This window comes from Pelodiscus sinensis, chromosome 22 (assembly GCF_052426305.1).
Source record: "Pelodiscus sinensis isolate ZL-2025 chromosome 22, ASM5242630v1, whole genome shotgun sequence".
Taxonomy (NCBI): domain Eukaryota; kingdom Metazoa; phylum Chordata; order Testudines; family Trionychidae; genus Pelodiscus; species Pelodiscus sinensis.
This window is the reverse complement of record NC_143073.1, coordinates 25226238-25243897: the sequence shown is the minus strand read 5'-3', so window position 1 is coordinate 25243897 and position 17660 is coordinate 25226238. Positions and strand designations below refer to the sequence as shown.

Sequence of the window (17660 nt, the reverse complement as noted above, 5' to 3'; positions counted from 1 at the left end):
CGACACCCCCTCGTGAACAATAATGACAGTTTTTGTTGTGACGAGTGGCAAAGAGGTCTATACTCGAGAACCCCCAGAGATGGAAAAGATCGCGAAAACTTCGTTGTATAACTCCCACTCGTGTTAGAGGAAGGAAGTGTCTGCTGAGGGCATTGGCGATGATATTGTCCTTGCCGGGAAGGTATGATGGGGTAAGGGTTATACCGTGATGGATTGCCCACAGCCATTTAGCCCAACCGATCAAGGAAGCATCCGTTGTGATCTTCACTGAGAGCCTTTGTCTGTGGAAGGGGACCCCTGATAGCAAATTTTGGGGGTTGTCCCACCATGTTAGTGAAGTCCTGACGTGTTTGGGAATAGATACTGTTTTGCTCGTGCTGTGTACCCCCGGTGTGTAAACAGTGAAAAGCCAATGCTGGAGGCTGCGCAGGTGAAGTCTTGCATGTGACATCACATATGTGGTGGCAGCCATATGTCCGAGCAGCTGTAGACACACAAGCATGCGGGATCTGGGAGCAATTGACACAGTCTGAACCAAATCCCGAATCAACTCGAACCTTGCTGTGGGTAAGTATACTCTTGCGCTCAGTGCATTGAGCTTCGCGCCGATAAATTCCAAGTCCTGACTCAGTGTCAGGGACGATTTGCCGAAGTTGATTATGAGGCCCAATGCCTTGAACACCATCCTGGTGGTGGTCACTGCCCATGTAGCCTCTTCGCAAGTATGGGCCTTCAGTAGGCAATTGTCGAGATACGGGAAGATTGTGATATTGAGGCGTTGAAGGTAAGCAGCTACCACTGCTAGGGTTTTGGAAAACACTCGTGGCGCTGCTGACAGACCGAAGGGTAACACTTGGTATTGGTAATGATCTGAACCCACTACAAAACAAAGAAATCGTCTGTGGGCCGGATGAATTGCTATATGGAAATAGGTGTCCTGCAAGTCGAGGGACGCAAACCAATCCCCTTTGTCGAGAGCCGGAATGATAGAGACTAATGTGACCATCTTGAATTTTTGTTTCCACTGGTGACGATTGAGTCAACGTAGGTCCAGGATAGGCCTCCAACCCCCTGACTTCTTCTGGGTGAGGAAGTACCGAGAGTAGATATCTCTCCCCCGGAACTGAATGGGTACCCTCTCCGCTGCTCCTATAATAAGTAGTCGAGACGCCTCTTGCTGTAGAAGAGTCTCGTGAGAGGGGTCCCTGAAAAGGGACGGGGAGGGTGGGGAATGGGGAGGGATTGAGTTGAAAGGGATGGCATATCCTGAAACAACTATGTCTTTGACCCATCGGTCGGTGGAAATCAGAGACCAGCGACGTTGATAAGGCCTCAGCCGATGATGGAATAAAGCTAGCGGATTGTGTGAAGCTCCCGACAAAGGGGTGGTGCGCAGTCCCTCGACTGACCCATCAAACTTGCTGCCGCCCCTGCTGGTGGCTGGATGCCTTGCTAGGCTGTTGTCTTTGTTTCTGTTGGCGTTGCCTTGGCCTCTGCTGCTCATATGGTTTGGCACGGAATGTCACGTAAGAGAAGGGTCTCTCTGTTATAGGGCGTATACCTCTTATCCTTATACGGAGGCGTATACATCCCAAGCGTTCTCAGTGTCGTATGGGAGTCTTTGCCCGAGTGGAACACCTGATCAGTGCATTGGGCAAAGAGTGACTTACGATCAAAGGGTAAGTCTTCTACCTTGTTGAACAACTCTTTCGGGGCCACAGCTTGGTGTAACCAGGATGCACGACACATGACTACAGCAGTAGCTGTCGCCCTAGCTGCTGCCTCAGCTGTGTCCAGGGCAATCTGCAGTGCTCTTTGAGCCATTGCGTAGCCCTCCTGTATTACTGCCCTTAAGATTTGACCCTTAGAGTCTGGTAGGTGTTCTAGAAGAGGGACTAATTTAGAATAATTGTCAAAATCAAGATTCGAGAGGGGAGCCTCGTAGTTACACATTCGGAGAACTGAAGTGGCAGAAGAATATATTTTTCTGCCTAAAATGTCCAGGCGCTTAGCCTCTTTGTCACTTGCGGTATTTTTATTTTGAGCCGTCTTGGATCTCTGTTGTGCGGCATCCGTGACGAGGGAATTGGGCTGGGGATGCGTGAACAAAAAGTCCATACCCTTTTGGTTTATAAAATATTTCTTATCCGACCTCTTGTTAGTCGGTAAGGAAGCAGCTGGAGTCTGCCATATATCATTCTCATAGACTCATAGACTGTGTCTACATTGGCACCCCTTTCCGGAAAAGGGATGCTAATGAGACACTTCGGAATTGCAAATCTGCTGGGGATTTAAATATCCCCTGCGGCATTTGCATTTACATGGCTGCCGCTTTTTTCCGGCTCGGGGTTATGCCGGAGAAAAGCGCCAGTCTAGACGCGATTTTTCAGAAAATAAACCCTTTTCCGGAAGATCCCTTATTCCTACTTGAAAGTAGAATAAGAATGGGTAGTCAGAATGCGCAACCCTCATAAAGAGCTCTTGAAATTGCTTATGATCTTCCACGGGAGAGAGCTCTTCACGGAAGACAGCGTCGTACGGTGATGATGATGAATAGTTGGCCGGAGACTCAGGGGTCCGTGGTTCCCTGTTCGGGGTATAATTGTCCTCATGCTCATCATGATTAAAAACTAAGATAGTGTCCTCCGCAGGCGCTGGTGGAACCATCGGCGAGGGTACGTGAAGTGGAGACACTGAACAAGTGGATTGTGGAGATCGTGAATGCGGGCATCGTGTGTTACGAGAAGGGAGACGGTCATCATAGTAATGGTCATATCTCTGACGGTGAGCTGGGGAGCGTCTTGGAGAGTAGCCTCTGGATGCATTGCATTGATGTGAATATCTTGAGCGTCTTGAGGATCTTGGTGAGATAGATCTAACAGAAAAACGAGATGGAGAACGAGAACAGCAAGAGTAGTGACAGCGGTAGTGACGGTATGATGGTGATCGATGAGATGATCTATGGTAGTGATCCCTAGTGGAGACATAACGAGGAGCATGATGGTTGTCTGAGCAAGATGAAGCTGGTGACCAGGGTCTCGGGGAGAACCCAGCTCAGTCTGGCGTGAGGGAAGGTGTCCGAACACGCCTTGACTTGTATAGTGCCTTAGTCGGCACCGGAGGATCAAGAGGGGAAGACGGTGCCGTTTGAAGTGGGGTGGCCCCAGTCGAATAGCTGCCCTGCGGATGAGTCAGCGGTGCCGCAGGAGCTAAAAGCTGTGCCGGTGCCGGAGGAGGCTGCGGTGCAGAGGGCTGCGCTGGCCGATGCTTACCTGCGGTGCCTGAGTCGGCGCTGTTACTTGCGGCACCCTGGAGAGCGCGGTCACAGCAGCCGGCCCCGCAGGCATGGGTGCCGGTAGGGCTGTAGTTGACTGCGCATGCGCAGCGTCAGCCGGTGCCGGGGCCACCATAGCCGGCTGTAACACGGCTGTTAGAGCCGTTGCCGGTGCCGATTCCGCCCGTGGCCCGCTGCGCGCTGTCAGTTTCATACAATGCGAGCACTTCATCGGGATGTGCCCGTCCCCCAGACATTTGACACAGCGCGAGTGTCCGTCGGATGCAGGCATGGCATCCTGACACTGAACATTTCCTGAAGCCAGGCATAGTCTTTGTAGGTTGCAAACAACAAGAAAACAGTTTTTTTTAAAGGCTACAGAACACAACTATAGATTAGGACAGAAAAACAAAGATTTTGAAAACTAACTAGACTAACTATTAACAACTATACTAACTATAAACTGCCAAGTGGCAATTAAAGTCTCCAGAGTAAAAATCCCTTTTTCTCCTCAGGCCGGAGAGGGAGCACGTCCTAGGTCCATCTGCGGCCGCGGACGGTTGAAAGGAAAGTGACGAGCCGGCCCGCGCTCAGCTGTAACGGCTCGAACGGCGCGAGGCAGCAGGAGCGCATGCGCGGGCCGGCAGGGCTACTGCTAAGGAAGTTTCTCCGTTTGCGGCGCCGGGACGAGCCCAGCACCTCGAGTGGAGCACCCTCAGGGACACTACTCGACGAAGAAGCCGGGCCGGATGATCCCCAACACCCAACTGTCCGCGGTGACTGGCCCCAGGTGGGGGTGAAAGGGGAAATGGCCCCCAGGGATGACAGGGGTTTCCATGGATGGTGAGGGACGGTCACAGTTCTCAGCATGGATGTCAGACGTGGTGCTTGGGCTGATGCTGGGGAAGGGGAAAGAGGGGCTGAGGGAGGGGCAGGCGAGTGTCCTCTCTGGGATCCCTGCCAGCAACGTGGTGTCTCCTCAGGGCACAGATAGGAAGGTGGTTGGGGGCTGGGTGTTGGGGGGCTGGGTGTTGGGGGGGTGGGGGGTTGGGTGTTGCCTGCCATTGCTGCTGGCGTCTCAGCGCTGGAGTGTGATGCCAAGGGACCAGAGCTCGGCCGTGGAAATCCTCAGAGGAGATCAAGGACTTGCTGGTCTGACAGGGCGCTGGCCCAGGCAGTTTGGGGGCAGCTGACTCCACTTCAGGCCTGCTGGAGGCCTTTAAAAACCTCCCCAGTTAGAAGATGGGAAGAGGCAGAGAGAGAGAGACGGATGGATGGATGGACGGACACAGACACACACACACCCAACATTCCCATCCCCAGCCAGGTACCAGTGCAGTGCCCAGGGAAACTGAGGCAGACACAGGGTTACAGCAGAGCAGCACAGGACAGTAGGAATCACACACAATGTAACAGAGCACACAACCTCCGCAATATCACAGCGTAGCAATAGTAGCTCCTCCTCTGTGCCATGGTGGTGCTCCCTGGCCAGAGGCTCCACCTGAGCAGCCAAGGTGGTGCTCTTCGGAGGGGCTCCTTCCAGGATGGGGGGATTGGGAGCTGCACGTTGGTTGGGTGGGGGTGGGACCCAGCCTGCTGCTGCTGTCCCCCCATCCTGCAGCCCTGTGGGGGGCAGCACTCGGTAGGCTGTCGCCAGCCTCCAGTCCCCCCCCCCCACCATGCAGTTAGTCTGGGGGCATCGGCACTCAGGGACGGCCAGGCTCCATGGGCTGCCCAGCTGTCTGGGGGTGGGGGGCTGGTATCTGGGGGCCGACCCGGCATCCGGCATCCGGCACCCGTCCCGTGGCCTGCCAGGTCTCCTGGGGGGAGCAGACTCCGGGTTGGGGCAGGAGGGCTCCTTGCCCAGGCTGGAGGCAGACAGGATGGCAGAGCCCAGCTGGGCTGTAGCTGCCCCCAGTGGCCACTCTCAGCATCGCGTCCCTGCTCTCTGTGCCCCCCCACCACTCTGCCTCCTTCCTTTGCATGTTCTGGAAACCAGGCCCCCTCCAGGCACCTCTCACTCCCCAGGTACAACCAACCCTGACGGGGGTTTAATGTGAGGTGAGAGGAAGCTGCTACGGAACTTGGTGGTCCCAGCGCGTGCGGCCTAGGAGGAGATCTTGGACACATGCAAGACGCACAGGCAGGAAGGACTCACAGACACACAGACGCTCTCCTAGAGACAGAATATTTCCTGTGGGATGACAGAATGACATCACCACGTCGCTCTGCATCCCACCGCCCTCAGCCGCCCGGCATCCTCCCTCCCCCCCCGGAACCAGGGCGGTGGGAGGGTGGGAAAAAAGCCACAAGACCTCTTCCCTCCCCCCTTTGGGGGCCAGGAGCTGCCCCACCACCTCACTGTCCCCCCAACTCTGGTTAGGGTTGCCAAATGGTCGAGCAAAAAAAAAATCCGAAACCGGGATAATAAGCCCCCCAGAAGGAGGCGGCGGCGGGGCCAAGATATGCGCTAGGAGCCTGTGGTTGCGCAGAAGCCTTGCAGGGGCGGGGAAAGTGGCCACTCCCCCTACCCCAGCCCGGCTTCTGTGCAATCACAGGCTCCTAGCGCTGATCCTGGCCCCACCCTCCAGACACTCCCCCCGCTCACGCCAGGCTTCCATCCGGTGCGCAGCCGGAAAAATCTGAGAATACCGGACATTGCACAACACCGGACAAAAAGCGCAAATACCGGACTGTCCGGTGCAATACTGGGCACCTGGCAACCCTAACTCTGGTGGGACAGGAGCCATGAGGCCTCCCTCCTGCCCTCCCCTGGGGGAGCTGGGAGATGGGCCCCTCCCCCTTCCCCTGTGCTCTTGGGGGGCAGGAGTCACGTGGCCTCTCTCCTCCCCGTTCTCCACAGAGGCAGGAGTCATACGGCCTCCCCATCTCTGGTGCTCCGGGGAGGTGGGACCTGTGAGCCATGTGCACTCCCCCCTCCGCCCACCCCCAGTCCCCTCACACACCCACTGTCACGTTACTGGATATTGAAAGGAGCAGTCAGATCACTGCTGCACCCGTGGGGGAGTGTTGACCCCAAAAGTGGCACAAAGGGGGCCCTGTGAGGTGTCAAATAGAAGCCTCCTTTCTTCTGATTCCATATGCACTATTCATGTGATTGTATAATGTCGGTATGTGACGTTATAAGCATGTATTTTGGTGGATACCAAATGTTTCTCTATATGTGGCTGAACCATGGGCAAAGCAGCTCAGCCTATGGACATGCTAACGAGCAAAGCTCTGGAACAATAGCCCTCTATAGGCCAAGGACACACCTCAAGAGTGGGGACTCAGACCTAGGGGCTACCAGCAGGGAACACCGGGATAAGCCATGGGCCAGGGGACCTGCTGTAGCCAAGAAGAGACCAGGAAGGAGGGATAAATAGGCCATGTGGCTGACTCCATCTTGGTACTCAGTCAGCACTTCATCCCAGAGGCAGCAGTGCAGGGATCAAAAAGCCAGGAAGACCTGTGGACCCATCCTGATCCTAGGATGCGCAACAAGGACTCTTAAGCCAGCAGCTGTAACATCTCTGCTAGAGCCTGCATCGAGAACTGGGAGATTCGGTGCATGTAACGTACTATCCTTTAACAACCTTACTCTCATGCTTTTCTTTAATGTAATAATAACCCTTTAGATCGTAGATACTGAAGGATTAGCTCAGCGTGATTTGTGGGTAAGATCCGGAGAGTAAATTGGCCGGGATCTGTGGCTGGTTTCTTGGAACCGGACAGAACTTATTCGGGGTAGGTGGGATTGGGTTCTAAGACCCCCCCTCCCCCACCTGTGTATGAGGCCCGGGGCCATCAGAGGCACGGGTATTGCTGGGGTGTTGGAGGGGTTTTGCTCGTGAGGCTTCAGGCAGGCAGCTGAAGTGCTCTGTGGGACAGGTTGTGGCCTACTTGGGAAGGTCTCCAGTCTGGGGGCTAGAGAGAGCCCCGGATTCGAGCAATTCGCCCTGAGCAGACTCCCTCAGCTGTGCCCAGACCGGGCCCGGTCAGTAACCCCCACTCAGCTGAGACCTTGCACCCTCTGCCTGCTCCTGCCCCCTCCCCCTGCCAGACACCTGCCCCCAGAGGGGGGGCTGGTGAGCACAGCGAGCAGTGGGCGCAGGCCCCTAGTGATAAGCCAAGGAGAGGAAAGGGGGGAGCCACGGCCCTGGCCTGGACAATGAACGAAACAGAAACAAGGGACCAGGCTGCGAGGGGATGAAGCAGGAACTGACCCAGGGCCTGTGGGTAACAAGAGGGGTCAGCAGGGGAGTGAGGGGTGAGAGCTGCAGCTGCAGCGCGTGGCTGGTTCATGGTCTGCACAGGGACTGGTCACAGACATTAGCCGACCAATCAGAGGGGGTGGTAGGATGCACTGACCAATGGCGTGACGCGTGTGTATTTCGGCTGGTTCCTGGCTATGTGCTGGGTGTGCGGTTCCCCCTCCCCCCCCCCCGCACTAGACCCTTCACCAGCTCCAGTGTATCCGAGGGGAGTCAGGAGGGGACCTCGCTGACCAGTCTGGAGCTGAACTCTGAGTTCTCAGGGTCCAGAGACTGGACAAAACTCCCCGTTTCTGCAGCCAGCCCGAGGGGCCCCTGGCGGAGCTGGCTGGGTCTGAGCCAGGCCTCACCCCCACTCTCAGCCCGTCACAGGTCAGCCCCCCCGGCCTCTCACATACGGATCCACACGAGCAGCCCGGCTGGCAGGGCCCCCCAGCCTGGCAGGAAGGCAGCTCCTGTCTCTGCCCGGCTGGGGCTCAGTGACCAGCCCGTGTCTGGTACCAACAGGGCCCAAGCAACCGGCCCCGCCCTGCTGATTCTCTGTGGGGGGCCCAGATGCGGCAGTGAGGGGCGCCGGGTGACACTGATTAGAGAGACGGGAAGGGAGGGGGATTCCTCCCCCCATTCACCACTCGCCTCCTAAAGGCTTCTCCCCACAGGCCTCAGGAACCAACAGGGGCAGGGGCTGGATAAACACACAATTCCCCCGCCCCCGACCCGCCTCCCAGTGCATGTGGGACAGGCCCTCATCCGACCTGCCTGGCTCCAATCGGCCAGCAGAATGGGAAACCGAGGCCCAGCCCCACCCCTGAGAGACCCAGCCCTGGCGCAGGCAGCACTGAGCTGCGGGGGGGGGGGGGATTAAATAAAGGAGAAGGCTCCAGAGCAGCTGCAGCATTTGAAGTGCAGCCCTGCGCTGAGAAGGCAGATCTCCCTGGTGGGGGGTTAATGCAGCGTATCGACTCCCTGCTTTACCACACTGGCCACTGTGTGTTCCTGGTGCTCCCTGGGGGAAACGCTCCCTACATCACCCCGCCAGCCCCACAGGGACTCACCAATTCCTCCTGCCGCTTCTCTTCCCACTTCTTTGCCTCCTTCCGCATCTGCTCCATCTCCTCTTTCAGTAGGTCGGCTTTCTCTGAGAAGCCCTGCTCCAGCAGCTTCTGCTGTTCCTTCAGTTTGCTCTGCAGAGCTGCCTCCCTCTCCTGCTTCTGCTTTTCAGCCTCCTCCTTCATCTTGGCTTCCATCTGGCGAATGTTCTCCTGGTGGCTGCGTTCTAGGTCTCTCATCTGCAGCTCCAGCTGCTGCCTCCTCTCCTCCTCTGCCTTGCGCTGCTGCTCCAGCTCCTCCAACCTCGCCTGGTCAGCTGTGGAAATGGGAAATGCAAAGAACGTGGCATCAGCCCCCTGCTGTGCAGTCTGCATGGGGCAGAGAGCGCCCAGCCCTGCAGACAGGGGCTGGGGCTGATTCTAACCTGGCAGCTGCCTCTCCACAGGAGGGGCCGGTCAGTTTCCATGGCGATACAATGGCCACCCCTGCTCCACAGGCCGGGCTGCAGGTGGGTTCCCACAGACCGGACTGGGCCCCACTTTGGGCCCCAGAGAACGCCGGGTCAGGCTGAGGGGTCACGTTACGCTTGGCCAAGCACCGACTTGTCCTGCCAGCGGGAAGTGACCCGGCCAGGGCAGGAGAGCTGGGACCTTCCTGCCAGTCACGCCCCCAGCCCAGACACCCCGCGTGTGTGATGGCGCGTTGGGGTTCCCCCGCCTTCTGCACCCCCAAAATGGCACGAACAGACTCCCCCAGCCAGTAGAATAGAGGGAGTTTATTGCTTCTCCAGGACACAGCACAGATGTCATCTGGTTACAGGGCAGGCCTAGGATGCCTCAGCCCCCCTTGAGATGGGGGTGGCTGGGCCCCTAAATCCCAGCGCCCTCCCTAGCTCCTTCTCTCCTGCTTTCCAGACCAAAACTAACTAACCCTCTTCCAGCCTTGCCCCCAGCCAAGGACGGCATTCCACCTTCCTTTGTTTCTCTCCCTGGGGGGTAGCTGGTTAGACAGGTTTGGAGCCCCCTATGCATAATGACTCACCCCCTGCCCTGCTGGGTTGTGCTACAGACAGCAGAGGTCGCCCCCTGCCCCGAATAGCAACGAACAAGTACGTCACAGTTGGCCAAGCACCGACTTGTCCTGCCAGCGGGAAGTGACCCAGCCAGGGCAGGGGAGCTGGGACCTTCCTGCCAGTCACGCCCCCAGCCCAGACACCCCGCGTGTCCCCGCAGGGAGAGATGGGCGGGAAGTTCCCGTCTGTCTCCCGCCCTGCAGCTGCAGGTCCCTGGGGGCAGGGTCACGGGCCCTCTGCTGGGGGTGGGGGGCAAACCAAACCCACCTTCCCACTGACTGGGGCAGCCCCAGCCAGACCCCACCCCCGCTGGACAGACGGGCAGAGCCCAGAGGGGGTGACACGGGCTGGAAAGGGTTAAGCACCTGGCAGCTACATGACCCCAATCCAGCCTGTAAAGGCAAAGGAGAGCCGTGTGTGAATGGGAGTTAGGGCCCTTCCCTACAAACAGCCAACACAGGCCTGGCCAGTGGACGAGAGCTCTGACAGTGACCTGCAGCCTGAGAGCCCTGGGGCAGCACCAATCGGACGTGCTCACAAGAGAGTTTGGTTACACAGTTCTCCCTGCATCTAAAGCCTCTGCCAACATCTCAGGCTATGTCTATACTGCGGGGGGTCCCCGTGATACCAGCGGTATCCCAGAAAAACTCCACTATGTCCAAAGAACGGCTTTCCTCTTCAAAAATCGGAAAAAGCTACATAAAAACCTTAATTCAAACTAGCGCACCCCCATTGTGGTGGGTACTGTCGACTTTCAGAAAGAGGCATTGTGGGTAGCTATCCCACAGTGTCTGCACCACTTTGCATTGTGGGTCATGTGCCCAGTGCAGGCTGGCCTGGAAACAATGCAGCAGGTGGCTTGCAGTACATGCTGTCTTGGGCCCATAATGCACTGCTTCCTGCCTTCCCCTCTGCAGTGGCAAACTGTGTCTGTGCCCTTTCTGGCCGTGCTGGTTGGCTGCAGGGATGCAACAGCAGTGTGAGCACGGGCCCCATCTGGGATCCTGTTCAGCATCGGGGCTCTGTGATGCTGACATTGACCTGGACGCGCCAAGTGCTGGAGCATGTCTACGGCGTGTCCAGGCTCTGCCGGAAGCAGGAGGATCTCGGGAGGTCGTGGACATGCTGTTCTGCGGCGCACTTGAGTGACTGTATCTGCCGCCGGCATTTGACCCCCTGGACACGCCGGGTCTAGGGCCGGGAGATAAGTGTAAGGGGACTGTTAGCCCCTTACTAAAACTCAGCTTTTTCAGAAGAGATCTTTGGAAACAACTTCTTTCGACAGAAAGCTTCCACGCTCAGTAAATGCTCTCTCGCATGTGAGCTGTGATTACTATGGACGGAGCGGCCACCAGGGCACCTGTGCTTTTCCCTTTTTCCTCTTCTTCCAAAAGAACTCCCTCTTCCCCCTCCACATGCGCCTTTTTCCAAAAGAGCTCTTTCCCAGAAAGGCTTCTTCCCCGTACAATCAGGTTTACCAATGTCGGAAAAACCCCTCTGTTCTTTCGATTGTCTTTTGAAAGGACGCAATAGCAGTGTGGATGTAAGAGAAGGTTTTTTCGGAAAAAACCCACTGAGATTGCAGCTTGGTTTATTTTTCTATTTTTCAAGCTCTCTTGTGGTAACTAAGTTTGGGTTCCCCTCCAGAGGAAGTTCCCAAGTGCATCTTTCTGAGTTCAAAAAGAAAGGGTTTTTTAACTTGGTGGGGGCAGCCACCTCCCAGGCCAGGCAATCTGTGACTCGGGAGTTTTTAAGCAGGAGCCGATAGAGACAAAGGCTATGTCTAGACTGGCATGATTTTCCGGAAAAAAGTGACAGCCTCAGGTTTCACACTTTTGGGGGCCCCACGGTGGTCACCTCCACCATCCTATGCATGGGTCCCAGGGCATCCGGGGGGATTGCCTTGGGCAGTGGGGGCCTGGTGGCAGGGAGGCAGCAGCTCTCACCCCCTGCTGCACTGACCGCGATGGCAGGAGCTGGAGCAGCCCCACAACCCGCTCCCCTCTGCTCTGCTTCACCCCCCTCGCTCAGCCCACAGCGCCCCACCCCTCCGCGGCAGCAGGGAGCCACGGAGCTCCCCTTCCCACCGCGCAGAGAAGTGAGGGGCAGCGGCTGGGAGAGGGCGGTGGGAGGAGCGGAGCAGGCTGCTGGGCCACTCTTGCTCCTGCCGCCAAGGGCAGTGTGGGAGGGGGCAACCCCTGCTGCCTCCCCACGCCAGGGCCCATAACCCCCCGCTCATGTTGCATGAAGGAGGGAGATTTGTCAGGGGGGTGGGACTTGAGGGAAGTGGTGGAGCGGGGTGGGGTGGGGGTGGAGCAGGGGGGGGGGGGCTCTGACACCAGGATTGTCCCAGGCTCTAGCGGTTGCCCCAGACCCTGCACCTCCCAGGCATGGGCCTGGTCACATCCCTCTGGCTCCTAGGCTGGCGGTGGCCTGGTATCTGCACAGCATCCTGCCTGTGGCACCACCCCCGCAGATCCCATTTGCCCAAGTTCCTGACCAATAGGAGCTTCAGTGTTTGCAAATGAAGCCTGGGATTTAAATATCCCGGGCTTCATTTGCATGTTCCCGGGCGGGCACCATTTTTAAATCCCCTTAGTTCGAACTAGCTGCCCGCAGCTACACACGCAATGAGGTATAACAGTTAATCTGAACTAAGGACTTAGTCCGGATTAACTTTAAACTGCCACGTGTAGCCGCGGGCAGTTCGTTTGAACTAAGGGGAATTAAAAATGGCAGCCAGACAGGAACATGCAAATAAAGCCCGGGATATTTAAATCCCAGGCTTCATTTGCAATCCCAGTTTCCTGATTTGCCTACCTAGCTCGAATTAATGAGCTAGTGTAGACATACCCCAGCAGAGCAACCGGGCAGCCCCTGTAGCTCCCAAAGCACAACCCAGAAATGGGAGATTTCCAGTGGCCGTGGTGTTCGCTGTAGGGACACCCTGAGCCCAGGATGGCCGTGGATTCCCAGCCATAGCTCTGCTGTATAGGGATGGAGGGTTGTTGTCTTTGTTGTTGAAATGATTGAAAATCAGGAAGAAACCTGCTTAAAACCCTTCCCCAGAGACTCACCTGCCTGGTTCTTTTCCGCCTCTGACAGCTTTTTGTCGGCCCCAAGAATGGAGGCTGCTTCTGCCTTCTTGCTGTCCACGAACTGCTGCAGCACCTGCTCCGCCTGGGGACAAGGGGGCAGGTCAGTCCCTGCACTCAAGGCTGCGCTGGGCGCGAGGGGCACAAGGTGCTGATCTCTGGGCGGGGGCACCAGCAGGGGGAGAATTGCCCGACAAGAACTCAGCCACTCGGCAGAGCAAATCGCCCCGAGACGCGGCTGGGAGCTGGAAATCCGTGAAGGGAGGCTGCTGAGAGACCTGCAGAACACCCCCCAGAGCCTGCCAATGCAGGGGGCTGTGAGCAGGGGCTGAGGGCAGAAGGTTTGGGTGCATGGGAGGTGCTGGAAAGGGACTGAGGGCGTGGAGGGCTCAGGGTGGGGGGCTGAGGCTGTAGGAGGTGCAGGACTAAGGGCTGAGGAGTGTGGGGAGCAGCTCAGGGCTCACGGTTGATAAGTGGGGGGCAGAGGGGTCAGGGTTTGGGCTGTGAGGAGCGGCTGAGGGGGAGGGTTTGGGTGAGTGTGAATGGGGGAAGGAGTCAGGGCAGGTGCCGGGGGGGGGGGTTGCTGGAGTCAGGGCTGTGTTGGGGGGGAATGTCTCAGGGCAGCAGGCTGGAGTATGTGGGGGTGCAGGAGTCGGGCCGGGACTGGGGGTGGCGGGTCAGGGAGAGGCGGAGGGTGTGGGGGTGCAGGTGTGAGGAGCGTTGGGCAGTGCGAGGAGGAGCTGAGGGCAGGGGCTGGGCTGTGGAGACCATGTGGGGCCAGCGGTGCCATTCGGGGGGGAGGGAAGCAGGGAGGGAGGGAGGCTGAAGGCCCCTTCCCCGGGATTCACACCAGGACGCTGCTGCTCCCCTTCCTGTCACTGTCGGGGGGCGAGAGGGAAGGACCCGGCCTGGGTCTCTCACTGCCCTGCCCTCCAGCCAGGCGCAGGCTCTGTGCTGTCCTCTCACCCCCTGGCACCCACAGGAAGGGGCAGAGCAAGCAAAGCCCTGGCAGGGATCCTGGGGGAGAGGAGTCAGCCCCTGCCCTCCCTAAACGGTGCCCTGGGGGGGGAGTCTTTGGGGCTGGGGCAATCCCAGACTGGTCAGGGGCTCCCCTCCAGCCAGCCCCTTTCACCCGCCTGCTGCTTAGCCTGGCAGTCTGCAGGGGAGCCCTGGAGCCCAGCTGGGAGCCAGCCCCCCCCCTGCAGCTCAGCGCCCCAGCACCGGACGGCCCCTTCCTTCCCGTTTGTCTGCGCTGAGCTGGGCTAACTGGCCTGTAATGGCCAGGATCCCCCAGGGGCCTTTTCTCCATCGGCATCGCCTGCTCCCCACATGCTCCCCGCTGTGGGTGGGACAGAGCCTGGGCTAAGGGACCTTCCCCCTCAGTAGCCGTAGAGCTTTGTAGCTGCTCCCTTGAGAACTCTGCTCCCCTCCCCAGGGCCAGGAATGGCCGAGCCCAGCGGCACCAGGGCTGTGAATTCCCGGGCCCAGAGGTGCTGGGGCTGCCTCTGGGGCAGTGAGACCTGAGGGCCAGAGTCAGCGCAGCAGCCCTTCCCCACGCGGCGCTCCAGCACGGGGCTGGTGGCTCAGGACGGGGGTACCAGGGCCCTGGCCATGGCAGAGCAGGGCAGGGATCCCACTGAGCCCTGCTGAGTCCCCCAGCGGGGAGGTACCACTCCCTCCCCTCCCTGGGCCGCTTCCTCGCGTGGCCAGTGGTGCCCTGGCCCAAGACGTCTCAGGATCACAATGTTCCTCGGTGCAGGCTGCCCCCGGTGCTTTGTGAGCTCTGGGAGCTTCGTCTGAGCCCCGGGCCCGCAGCTCCTGCAGGGAGGGGCTGGGGCTGGCTCTCCGCATGCGCCCTTCCTCTCCAGCATCGTCCTGCCCCATGGATTCAATGCTTCCTTTTATAGGGGCCGGACTTTGAGCATGCTCAGTACAGGCCGGGACTTCCTTCACTCACAGTGTGGTGTTAACCCCTTCCAGTGCAGTGTGGGGCCTGGGTCACAGTCCCGCAGTGTGAATATTCGCGACCCAGGCAGAATGTGACTCAGCGCTCCCAGGCTGGCTTGCAGGGCTACTGCATGTGTCACGCCGACCAGTAAAAGTGGTTCAAAGGGGACACTGTGTACAGGGCTGGCCTGAGGCTCTCTGGGGCCCTACACAGCACTACTGAACTGGTGCCTGTGCCCATTGGCAGCTGGCGAGATGGGATTTTATAACCTGCAGCATCGCACCAATGAAATAGGGGCTGCTAACAGCTCTGGCGGCCTTGTCACTGGTACGTTGACTAGATCCCCTCCGCAGGAAGCAGAGACACAGAACTGGGATGGGAAGAGGCCGGTAGGAGGACTGTAAGACCCAGCGGTGCCCCAAATTTAGAGTCACAGAATCCCAGGGTTGGCAGAGACCTCAGGAGGCATCGAGTCCAGCCCCCTGCCCAAAGCAGAACCAACCCAACTCAATCATCCCAGCCTGGGCTTTGTCAAACCAAGATTTAGACACCTCTATGGATGGAGATTTCACCACCTCCCTAGGGAACCCAGCCCAGTGCTCCCTCACGTGCTTAAGGAAATAGGTTTTCCTAATATCCAACTTAGACCACCCCAGCTGCAACTTGACCATTGCTCTTCGTTCTGCCATCTGCTGCCACTGAGAACAGCCTCTCTCCAGCCTCTTTGGAGCCCCCCTTCAGGGAGTTGCAGGCTGCTCTCAGATCCCCCCTCACCCTTCTCCTCTGCAGGGGAAACAAGCTGTAATCTCTCATCCTCATAGGTCACATGCTCCAGTCCAAATCCTTTCTATAGTGGGGGAGGGGGGAGCAGAACTGGACACAACACTCCAGATGTGGCCTCCCCAGTGCCAAATAAAGGGGAATATTCACTTCTCTGGATCTGCTGGCAAGTCTCCTTCTAATACACCCTAATATGCTATTAGCCTTCTTGGCTACAAGGGCGCCCTGTTGACTCACATCCAGCTTCATATACACTGTAACCCCCAGGGCCTTTTCTGCAGAGCTCCTACTTAGCCAGTCAGTCCCCAGCCTGTAACAATGTTTGGGATTCTTCCATCCCCAGGGCAGGACTCTGCATTTGTCCTTGTTGAACCTCATCAGATTTCTTGTGGCCCAATCCTCCAATTTGTCTAGGTCACTCTGGACCCTCTCCCTGCCCTCCAGCGTATCTACCTCTCTGCCTAGCTTAGTGTCATCCACAAACTTGCTGAGGGTGCAATCCGTCCCCTCGTCCAGGTCATTAATAAAGATGTTGAACAAAACTGGACCTAGAAGTGATCCATGGGTCACTCTGCTTGAAACCGACCACAGATGAGACATCTAGCCATTGATTGCTACCAGCCAAACCCAACAATCTAACCACCAGTTTTCTATCCACCTTGTAGTCCACGTATCCAATCCAGACTTCCTTCGCTTGCTGGCAAGACTATTGTGGGAGACCATAGGAAAAGCTTTGCCGAAATCAAGGTAGATCACGTCCGCCACCTTCCCCATATCCACAAATCCAGCTACCCCATCATAGAAGGCAACCAGATTGGTGAGGCAGGACTTGCCCTTGGTGAATCCATGTTGACTGTTCCTGATCACTTTCTGATCTTCCAAGTGCTTGAAAATGGATCCCTTGAGGATCCCTTCCGTGATTTTGAAGGGAACTGAGGTGAGGCAGACTGGGCTGTAGTTCCCTGGATTGTCCTTCTACCCTTTTTTAAAGATGGACACTGCATTTGCCTTGTTCCAGTCCTGTGGTGACACTTTTGACACATGTTGAAGGCTCAGACAGCAACACCTATTAGTATTTCTCAGGGTTTCCCTGGTGACTTCCTGCTCTGTGGAGTTGGCAGCAGCCCGGTATCTCAGATGCTGAGTGTTCACAGCTGGGCCTGATGCTCTTTCCCAGGCCCACAGATTGTGGGCAGATAAGGACGCCGCAGCGCGTACGCTGCCCCCGACTAGCTCCGCAGCCCTGCCCAGCACTCACCATGACTCCTTTGTTGGGCGTCTTCTGGAAACTCTCCACCACCTGTTTCTGATCAGTCATGTACAGCTGGTACCCGCCGGGCTTCATGTAAACCCCCTCGCTGAGCTTCGAATCCACGTCGGCTGAGAGCTGGGAGAGCAGGGCCCGGCAGGTCTCCTGGGACGCGGTTTGGTTCCTGCTCTGCACAGCGCTGTAATGTTCTTTTATCGCCTCCTGGGGAGTGACAGGGAGAGAGTAGTGAGTGGGGGGTGGGGGGGCTGCATTTCTGCACTGCCCAGAGTTCTAATGCCCGTGTGGTCAGGAGACGTCCCTCCCTCGGCAGTGGAAGCCCAAGGCCCAGTGTCTGACCCGGGGCCGGGCAGTGAATCATAGAATCATTGAACCACAGAGCTGGAAGAGACCTCAGAAGGTCAACAGGTCCAGCTCCCTGCTCTAGGCAGGACCAACCCAACTAAATCAACCCGGCCAGGACTTGGTCAAGCTGAGACTTAAACACCTCTAGGGATGGAGATTCCACCCTCTTCCTAGGGAACCCATTCCAGTGCTTCACCACCCTCCCAGTGAAATAGTTTTTCCTAATATCCAACCTAGACCTCTCCCACTGCAACTTGAGCCCATTGCTCCTTGTTCTGCCACCTGTCACTACTGAGAACAGCCTCTTTGGAACCCCCCTTCAGGAAGTTGCAGGCTGCTCTCCAATCCCCCCTCCCTCTTTGCTTCTGCAGACTGAACAGACCCAAGTCCCTCAGCCTCTCCTCATAAGTCCAGCCCCCTAATCATTTTGGTTGCCTCCGCTGGCCAGTCTAGCCATGGTTTTCCACAAAAAAGCCCCGATTGCCATTTTCGCGACTGGGGCTTTTTTGTGGAAAACACTACTGTGCTGTTTACACTGGCCCTTTTGCGCAAAAA

General features: G+C 57.5%; 1 protein-coding gene across 2 annotated transcripts in view; it reads right to left on the bottom strand.

The window, feature by feature from the left end:
- The window catches only part of LOC149521880 (guanylate-binding protein 3-like), an 86649-nt gene that overhangs the window by 4521 nt on the left and 64468 nt on the right, over positions 1–17660 (bottom strand). For both annotated transcript variants that reach the window (XM_089772589.1, XM_089772588.1), the window contains exons 8-10: positions 16752–16964; positions 12748–12850; positions 8604–8914 (exon numbers count right to left, since the gene is read on the bottom strand). In XM_089772589.1, coding sequence (XP_089628715.1) covers positions 8604–8914; positions 12748–12850; positions 16752–16964 — 627 coding nt within the window. The remainder of the gene's footprint in view (positions 1–8603; positions 8915–12747; positions 12851–16751; positions 16965–17660) is intronic.